This window comes from Leptonychotes weddellii, unplaced genomic scaffold (assembly GCF_054177405.1).
Source record: "Leptonychotes weddellii isolate Sample4059 unplaced genomic scaffold, ASM5417740v2 HiC_scaffold_3903, whole genome shotgun sequence".
Taxonomy (NCBI): domain Eukaryota; kingdom Metazoa; phylum Chordata; class Mammalia; order Carnivora; family Phocidae; genus Leptonychotes; species Leptonychotes weddellii.
The window spans coordinates 1,809-12,166 of NW_027994784.1; the positions used below are offsets into that span (position 1 = coordinate 1,809).

Genomic DNA, 10,358 nt, shown 5'->3' on the forward strand with positions numbered 1-10,358 from the left:
AATGTAAAAAATGAAAGTTAAAAGAAAACTTAAAAACAAAGAGTTGACACAATAAGAAACTAGTTGAAAAGGAAAAATTAAAAACAAGAAAAGGAAAATTTTAAACTGAAAGATAAACAAATCATGAGAAAAAACCTTAAATTCTATATAATATTTTCCCCTAGAGCTGGAGTTTTGCAGTCCTGCATGCTCCATAAACTTGGTGTTCACCTGTTCTTCCAGCTGACCTTCTGGGGGAGGGGCCTGCTGCACTGATTCTCAGGTGTCTTTGCCTGGTTGGAGTTGCACCGACCTTTGCCAGGGGGCTGGGCTCAGTGTAAGCTGCTTCGGGTTGCTCTATGTGGCTTTTGTTCCCTGAAGGCTTTCCATTCTCTAGAGGATGAATATAAAAATGGCCACACCCAGATGTCCAGCCCTGGAGCTTTAAGATCCCAGTCCCCTCTGGACACAGATGGAGAAAGAATCTCTGAACCTGAGTATACGACAACAGAAACTTTGAAAACTGAAAAGAAAAGAGAAAAAAATAGGGAAAGAAGGAACAGAATATCCAAGGATTGTGAGACAACTGCAAAGGTGTAACAAGTGTGTAAGGTGAATACCAGCAGGAGAAGAGAGACAGAAGAAACAACTGAGGCAGTAATGACAGGAGAATTTCCCTAAATTAGTGTCAGATACCAAAAAAGCAGCCATCAGGGAGGACCAGAGAGTACTACATGGAATAAGTGCAAGAAACCAAAACCAACCAAACAAAAAACACCCAGGTATGTCACATTCAAACTGCAAAACCACCAAGTATAATAGGAGAATGGGGTCCAGAAGTCTGCTTGGAGCACCAGGAGAAAAGGAAATGGGATAAGAGAAAACTGTAACTCATGCCGCTCCTGTGCCTTGGTCATCACTTCTCCAGAGCTGAGACAGATGCCACAGCAGGTAGACCAGGGATATTGGGGAATTTCCCATGGTACTTGGCACCTGGAAGCTACTTGATGCACTAATCACCCCTAATCTCCCACAGATAAACACACAAACCTCTCTGCTTCTAGGGCTACCACACTTTGACAAAGCTGTAGCCTCGGTTCCAGTGGAAGACAGCAGAGCTTGAAGCCCGCAGACCCTATGCACAGGGCTGAGCTCTGGACCCATGGAGGAGGTGCCATGTCCCTGCCCTGGGTCCCCACCCTGTCCCGGGTTGACCTTCACAGTCAGGCAGGCGAGGACCTCCTGCTAGAAGAATTCCTACCCATGCATGGCTGTGGCATTGGAGAAGTTGTTCCTGAGCTTCCAGGAGATAGGCAGCCCCCAAGCACAGACGTCACCCTCATTTACCATCTGTCTGGCAGACACGCTGGAGGTCTGGTCTTGGGATTGAGGTACCTGGTGGTGCCCACCTGCCTACCTCCTCCCCTGAAATCCCTAAGGATGTGGGAATTAACCTGGGGGGGGCGTTCCTATGCCCCAGAAGACTTACAACTGTGAATAATAGGGAGGATGGAGAAGCCAAGGCTACACAGCTTTGGGTCCTGAGGAGGGGACTGTGGGGCTGTGGGGTTCCACCTCCTTGAAAATGGGAATGATGTTGAAACTCTGGGTGGACCCAGAGGGGTGGGCAGTGCTCCACATGGAGCTGGGCTGAGCAGTCCCCAATCTAGACAGGACCCAGGGAAGGTGCAGGAATGAATATTGGGCAACACTTATGATGGTTTGTAAGACATCCACTCTATAATGCACTGAAACTAGACAACTACTTGAAAATTTGCTTCCTTAAAATGGCATACAGTTGTATATCATTTTTAAGAAAAGGATTAATTACTGAAGCCTATGGGCATTTTATTTTTTTTAAGATTTTATTTACATATTTTTGTGAGAGAAAGAGAAGGAGAGCAGGAGCAGGGGCTGGGCAGAGGGAGAAGCAGACTCCCTACTGAACAGGGAGCCCAAGGGGCACTCCATCCCAGGATCCTGGGATATTGACCTGAGCAGAAGTCAGATGCTTAACGGACTGAACGACCCAGGTGCCCACACATGCATTTTAATAAAAGGAGCTAACAAAGAGCTCAGAGTGCCAAACAAGTTAAATGTAATTTCTCATTTTATCCCTCATAAAACCTTGTGAACTAACAAAATCTTCAGCTCCAGTAAGGCAGAAAATTCTGTTGGCTTGACCTTCAAATTATATCCAAAACCTGTCAACTTCTGCCACCTCCTTTATTTCTACCCTCATCCAAGCACCATCATTTCTCACCTGACTTATTATATGAGCATCACTATGGACCTTACACAAAAGGCACAGTGATTCTATGAAACCCTAAGGCAGATCATATTTCCCCTCTGCTCAAAGTCCTACCATCTTACACTGACCTACCAGGGCCTAGGCAATGTGGACCCCATTCCCTCCGTCAGTGCTCTTTAGCTTTATCCCTGGCTCTCTGCTCAAGAATACTGTCCCATCTGCCTGGAACACTTTGTATCTGTGGCCGGACCCTCCCAAGACTTACCATGTCCTCTCCCTCACCATTCTTTGTGCACCCCCACGGACTCTCAGGAAGTGAACGCAGGTCTCTTGAGAGCAGTGTGAATGAGTGATGGAGGGAAGATGTTTGGCCCCATTCAAGAATATCTTTGCAGAAGACATGGATCAAGAGATTATTTCCTAAATCCCTCCAGAGCCCCTATGATGGAAACTATAGAAACCAGTTCCTGCCAGAGTGTTCTCACACCTCACTCCTATTCCACCTTTAGTCTCAATGATCAAGAATCACTCTGATCCCAAAGTTCCTTCTTTGCATGGAGTGACATGTTTGTATCCTCTGTACTTTCTACAGTGTGCTCCTGTCAGCATAAGTGGTAGACTACAAAATGTTCCAGCCATTTTTCTTTGAGATTTTACACTTTAATACTTGTATGTAAAGCACAATTGCAAGAAGGCACAGAAGTCTTTATGTTGCTTAATAACATAAGATACATGGAAATGGAGTTTGTATTTCAGTAAGTAATTAATAAGTAATTAGTGCCAGAAATGTTGGACTTACTTTACTGGTAGCTATGATGGTACAGATAATAAATGGAAGTGTAGAGAGAGAAATAACCTTGCCCAAGGTAGCACAGCTCCTCTATGCTAGATTCTAGCATCATGTACCACATTTCAGTGCACAAATGAGTTCTGAATTGGTTCCCCTCCTCTCTCACTTTCAACATGCAACTTAGAATAAAGACTTTCCCTACCAACCCTAGGGAGAATGTAACTAATGCATCTGTGGGCCTTCAGTCCATGGAAATTGTGGTGCTCAATGTGGGGAAAGATTCATTATGTAGCTGGTCATGTACCATCTCTTACCCTGCTATCTTCCATCTGAATGGTTTTCTGATTACTCAGCTCACAGGCTTGCCCCAACCAGCCAGAGAGGCCCAATGAGTACAGAAGAAGAGGAGCCACAAGAGAATCTGAGCTTGCAGAGGAGGGGCAGACCAAGACAGGAAGCCTGAGAAGGGCAAGCATGCCTACCTACACTCCCCATCTCTCCAGCACCTTCTTCAGGGCCCTTGTTACCTCCCTGTTCCTCAGGCTGTAAATGAGTGGGTTGAACATTGGAGTGAGGATGGTGTAGAAAATGGAGGTTGCTTGGTCTCCCACTGGTGTCCTACTGGAGGCCCACTGCATGTAGATAAACATGGCTCCTCCATAGTATAGGCCCAAAAGAGCCAGGTGGGCGGAGCAAGTTGTCAGAGCCTTCTGTTTCCCTTCTGTGGAGGGCATCCTAATGACAGCTGTGAGGATCCGGGTATAGGAAGCCACAATGACCACAAGGGGCAGCAGCAGCATGACCACACAGCAAGCATAGATGAGATCCTCAAAGAGTGAGGTGTCAGCACAGGAGAGACGCAGCAGGGCAGGGACCTCACAGAAGAAGTGATCCACCTCCAGAGAGCCACAGTAGGGGAAACTGAAGACCACAAGCACATCAATCACACTATCAGACATCCCTCCCATCCAGGATGCCAGGGCCAGGAGAGTGCAAGCCTTCCGGTTCATGAGCACAGGGTACTGCAGAGGGTGGCAGACTGCCACATGCCGGTCATAGGGCATGACTGCCAAGAGGAAGCACTCTGCTCCTCCGACCATGACCACTAGGAAGATCTGAGTGGCACAGGCACCCCAAGAGATGAATTTACGGCCTGACAGAAGATTGGCTGCCATCTTGGACACCACTGTGCCCATCATGATCAGATCCATAATGGAGAGCTGGCTGAGGAAAAACTACATTGGGGTGTGCAGTTGCCTGTTGGCCTGGATGAGCAGGAGGAAGAGGATGTTGCCAAGTAGGGCCACAGCAGAGGCCAGAAGGACAGGGGAAAAAGGAAATAAATCATATGTTGACTAGCTGAACAGGCCCAAAAAGGATGAAGTCTGATAGGGAGGTGTGATTCCAGAGCTCCATGGCTGAGACCCTGAGAAAAAACAAAGGAGCAAACAAATGAAACATGGCATCTCCAAATACCCATCTCCTGTTTCTTCTAAAAGACAGAGCCCAGCCCTCTGACATGGCCCCACCCTTTCCTCCTGCAGTGAAAATCCTTTTTTTTTTCTCAGCTGCCCTCAGAAAGTTGTCAGTAAGATTTGATCCTTACTTCTCTAAGACACCAGGGAGCCAGAGAATGGAAGGGATAGAGAGAAAGGGCATAAATGGAAGGTGAATAGCTGTAGAAGTAGGACAGAGACTTAAGAGGGGAGGTGAAGAATTGAGGGACAAGAAAGAGAAAGGAGGAGAGAAAGGGAGTGAGAGGTGTAAGGACAAATGCAAATTTTAAAAAAGAGAAGTGACTCCCCCCTCCTTTCTCAGAGAATTTGCTTTAGAAAACTTACCATTGTAAGCTCCTTGTTGCTCCTAGGTGTTTAAACCTGTTAAAGGCTAAGTAAGCTTCTTGCCAGAGTTCTGACCCAGAAATGTCTTTCTCAAGGACTTGGGATCCATCTCTTGGAAATGTAATCATCAAGGAAGGTAGCGCCCTTATCTCCCAGGCTCTGTGGCAGAGGGGGACCCTAACTTCCCCAGGCACCTTGCTCTAAGTGGCAAAACTACCTCTTGCCATAAACTGTGAAAAGTTTTTTTCCCCTTTGGATAAAGCCAATTAACTAACACAGATCGCCACCCCCATTACAAATGTACTGTCATTTGTGTGTGACAAATGGTACTGTCAAATCCTCTTACTTGAAGACTAGTTCTTGTTTATCTCAAAAGCATACATGTAATGTGTTGTCACTGCCTGACTATAAAAGGGTCAGATTCCTTCTGTTTTGCAGGCTCTCAGCAAGTCACCTGTGATGCACCTCACCCTCTGGTTTAATACTTGTTCAAAAATAAAACTGTTGGGTGCCTGGGTGACTCAGTCAGTTCAGAATCTGCCTTTGGCTCAGGTCATGATTTCATTGTCCTGGGACCAAGCCCTGCATCAGGCTCCCTGCTCAGCCGGGAGTCTTCTCTCCCTCTCCCTCTGCCCCTCCACTCCACTCCACTCCACCTGTGCTTTCACTAGCACTCTCTCTCAAATAAATAAATAAAATCTTTTAAATAAATAAATAAATAAAACTGTTTCCTCTCTCTTGTGACTTTGTGGAGAGGTTTTCTAGGTTAGGAGGAGATTTTGATTTTATTTATTTATTTAGTTTTATTCATTCATTTTTTTTCTATTTAGATTTTAATGAAGTTTACCCATGCAGGTACTGCAACAGAACTAAATGTTGTTGCTAAATGCATCATGAAAATTCTCATGATGCCTCTCAGGACATATCTCAACCATCCACCACTCTACTACTTGGACAATAAAGTGGTCTAATCCAGAGACTAGAGAATGGATAAACGATGATAATTTTGCCCAAGAAAAGTAGGATTACCATCTGGTCTCTGATGTCAAGAACCTTTGTCTCTTGACAGCAAGGAGGTATCTTTGTGTGCAGTCTGACTCTCTAGGTTGAAACCTGAAGTTGGACAAACTTCTCCCACTTCCCAGTCACTTTTAGTCTCTCATCTGTCAGGTCTTCCCTCACCCCCTTCAGCACTTCCCAACCCCATTCAGCTCACCAGACTTCACCTTCTGCTCCACCCTGTGAATCTCAGCAGAGACGGGCCAGACCCAAGAAGCATGCAAAGGTCTAAGCCTCAGGGCAATGTGTGAGCAAATGGTGGCCTGGGAAAGGCTCTTACACACACTCTTGTCCCAACTCCAAGGCCCCAAAGAAGAATTTATGGAGCTAACTGCCCAAGATATTCTCCTGTTTCTCATAAAACTGATGATGCACTCATGTCCCAGGTTTATATCTCTATTGCAGAACAGATGTCTCAGGGCACCCTACCCAGCTCAAAATGAGCTGAGGGAATAGAAGCTCCACACCAAGGAAGAAGCAAAAACTAATGAATTGAATTCAGGACAAAGTTCATTCCCCATAGCCCTGATTCTGAAAAACACCCCAGATTTCACCTAAAGAAAGGAAGAGGGCACCCATGGGATATCCCCTGACATATCCATCCACACTTCTCTCAGAGTCTTTACACTTACCTGTCCATGGGCCTGGGAGAGAACATGATCACCACAGAGGATCACTACTGAATATCTAAACTACAATCTGGGGGGTGCCTGGGTAGCTCAGTCGTTAAGCATCTGCCTTCGGCCCAGGTCATGATCCCAGGGTCCTGGGATCGAGCTCCACATCAGGCTCCCTGCTAGATGGGAAGCCTGCTTCTCCCTCTCCCAATTCCCCTGCTTGTGTTCCCTCTCTTGCTGTGTCTCTCTCTGTCAAATAAATAAATAAATAAAATCTTTTTAAAAAAATAAAAAATAAACTACAATCTGAACGTTTCATCATGCAAGACAGGAAGTGGAGCCTGGTCAGTCATTCTGTGAAACTTGTATGCAATTGATGTCTTATACTTTTTTGTATTTAATTATTATTTATTGCTCATTCAACAAATAATTACTGAGCACTGTGAAAATAAAAGAAGACCACCCAGATGAGTAAAGAAACGGCTATTTATTCAAAGCTTGCTATAGCAAGGCAGTCAGGCACTCAAATTTTATTTTGGCAGAGTCTCAATGGCAGATAAAGTAGGGAAAGCTTTAGAGTAGAAAAAAGAGAAGCTTCAGTTTTGCTCTGCTTGGAGGCTGTTGGCATGGAGAAGCTGGAGGTAGGCTAACTGAAAGCAGGGGGATTGGTTTGGGGTCCGTATTCAGATTTCTCTGGTTTGTCCTAAATTGCAAGTGGGAACAAAATTTAGGAAAGCTGTCTGTTATTAACCAAAATTGTTAATTTGGGGACTACCACTACAGAAATTATTGTTTAGCTTCCTAGATTGTTACTAAACTTAGCGATCTGACTTCTTCCAAGTTGGACTGGTGGCAGCTGGCTTCCTGAACTGTTTATCATAAGTAAGGTGGTTGGTTCCTGGGCAGATTGCTGCAGTTTGTGGGTCAGAGTTGTATTTTTGCACCATGATCCATCCATGATCTGTCTGTTATTTAGTCTCTCAGCACCTATAAATGTGACTGACTGACTTCTCATCCTTGGAAGTAGGAACTTGGAATCTACATTATTGAGGAATATCTAGCGGGTGGTTATTTTGCCCTGGAAAAGCTTGAGAAGCATTGAGAGGATGATTAGATGACCCAGCCTATTATCTCAATTAAGACCGTGTTAAAGGGTGCCCTTGGCTGTCTTTCAATTCTCATCTATGTCTTCTGAGAGAGGAATCAGAGGAAAGAGCTCAGATTCATCCTTGAGATGAAGCTCCCTGATGCACTGTGCTGTCCATTTTACCCACTTTCCTTAGGAAATCAGTAAATGGCTTCTCAGCTACCTTGCTCTGCTCTGAGGTCTCAGGTTGGCATAGGGTTGTGTTGCTCATCTTCTGCTCATTCCTACTTCCAGTGGGGGAGGATCTGGCTCAAAGAGGTTGGCTCATTCAACATCAAGTTCATCTGATAGAGCAACTCATAGGTGAAATCTAAACCAAAGAAGATGGAAGGGATTCCAGGCCCACCTGCAGTGGGGACTAGACATCTGTGGCTTTTCTGTGCACTTTGAGAAAGTTGATAGCATCCCATCAAGGATGAGATTGGCCTATGGGCAGCAAGATATAAAATTCCAGGGTTCACCAATTTTCTCTTTCCTTTTCAACCTTGTTATCACTTATATATCCCAGGAAAGTGTTCAGAATCATGCAAGATAATGCATCTCTTTGTGCTTTTCTCTCTGCCTTGGTTGTGAAACAGGCCTTCCTCTTTTTAAAATTAATTTAAGTTTTTATTCATTTTTAGTCTTGCTGATCTTTCTACTTTTCTCTCCCAATTCTCTTAATATCTATTAGGTTATTAATATCAGTAGAAGAGAAGAGAGTTCTACACATCCCAACCATCACCAGTTGTCTTAATTTGGCATAGCTGGTGCTAAGCATCTAAGCAAGTATTATATTTGAGAGGTGACCCAGAAAGCATGTAGAGAAAAGTGGGGAGTTACACATGAATGGTAAAGGCTGATACAGGGTCACTATTATGGACAAGTGGGGCTCAGTCCTGTGGGGACTTCAGGGAGCATGCAGGACATGCTTGCAAGTTGTTCACAGAGCCCAACTCAAGAGACACAGAAGCTGGGTCATTCCTCTACCAACAGTTGGGTGAATAGGTTGTAGTCTGCACTCAGGCATATCAATACCCCAGCACCACTGGCTAACTCCACATCCTGTCCAGAGAAGGCATTCAGGCATAGAGTCAAGGTGTTTGTAGTAAGATTTGTTGTTGTACAAAGCAACCATGAATGCCTAGACCTAATGGGTGGGGCATTAAGAGCACTGCATACAATTCTGGACCTGAATCAGTTTTTTTTTTTCAAGTTTTTAAATTTAAGTTAGCTAACATACAGTGTAACATTATTTTCAGATAACAATATAGTAATTCAAGAGGAAAAGATGGCGGAAGAGTAGGGGACCCTATTCCAAATGCTCTCCAGAATTTAGCTGGATATCTACCAGACCACTCTGAACACCCATGAAATCAGCCTGAGATGTAAGAAGATAGATCTGGATCTCTACAAACAGAACATCGCAGGCAGTTGGTTTTGAGGTATGAAGTGTGGAGTATTGATTCCGTGGGCACATATCAAAAGATAAACAGAAGGGGAAGAGAGCCGTGGGGATCCTGCACTGCCAGTGAGCAATAGACTCCCAAGCTGGGGACAGAGCTGGGGACCGGGCACAGATTCACAGACCAGTAGAGGCAGGGAAAGGACTTTAGGGCAGCACCCCCACCCCCCAGACTGAAACCCTGAGCGGCGGGGCTGTGTGTATGAACTGGGGGTGGCTGGCATTTTTAGAAGCATAAAGGACAGAGGCATGCCCTGACCTGGAGGTGAAGACTGGGCGCACTGCTGAGGGGTGCACAACCCAGGACACTGCAGTTTATAGCAGCACAGACAGAAACGGAGATAGTGTGGCCTGAAGAGCTCACTGAAGACCAGACTGCGATCTCTCTGCTCTGAGGGAGAGGGTTGGAAATGATCTCTTCTGCTTGGACTCTCAGAAGAGACGTGGAAAGCTGCCAGGAGAGCCACCAGAAAAACAAAAGCCCCCAAAAAACGGTTTTCACTGAGCCCATTCCCCACCCCCCATACAGGGGGCAGGGCAACTCTGCCCAAACAGGGTTGCCTGAGTAACAATGTGGCAGGCCCGTTCCCTAGAAGACAGGCTGGGAGAACAAGAGGCCAACAACCCTAAGGTCCCAAGAAAACAGGTGCATCTTGCTTGGGTTCTGGTCAATAATTTGGACTCTGTACATCCTTCAACCACCCCTCAACAAAATGACTAGGAGGAGGAACCCCCAAAATAGGAAATAATCAGAGACTGACTTTTGCCACAGATTTACAAATGGATACAGATATAACCAAGATGACGAAGATGGAATTCAGGGTAGCAATTGTGAAGACAATAGCTAGAATGGAGAAATTGATTAATGGCAACATAGAGTCTTTAAGGGCAGAAATGAAAGCGGAACTGGCAGAACTTAAAAATGCTATCAATGAGATCAAATCCAATCTAGATAATCTAACAGCTAGGGTAAACGAAGCAGAACGAATTAGTGATCTAGAAGACCAATTAATAGACAAGAAGGAAAAAGAGGAGGCCAGGGAAAAACAACTCAAAATCCATGAAAATAGAATCAGAGAAATAAGTGACACCATGAAGCGTTCCAATGTCAGAATTATTGGGATCCCCGAGGGGGTGGAGAGAGAGAGGACTAGAAGATATATTTGAGCAAACTGTAGCTGAGAACTTCCCTAATCTGGGGAATCAAACAAACATTCATGTCCTAAAGGC

General features: G+C 45.2%; 1 protein-coding gene across 1 annotated transcript; it reads right to left on the bottom strand.

Annotated features, from left to right (window-relative positions):
• Positions 1-3,502: 3,502 nt before the first annotated feature.
• On the bottom strand, positions 3,503-6,560 carry LOC102727482 (olfactory receptor 2V1-like). The gene is given in 3 exon segments (XM_081810829.1): positions 3,503-4,375; positions 4,862-4,883; positions 6,553-6,560. Coding segments are annotated over 3 exon segments (903 nt in total).
• Positions 6,561-10,358: the final 3,798 nt, after the last annotated feature.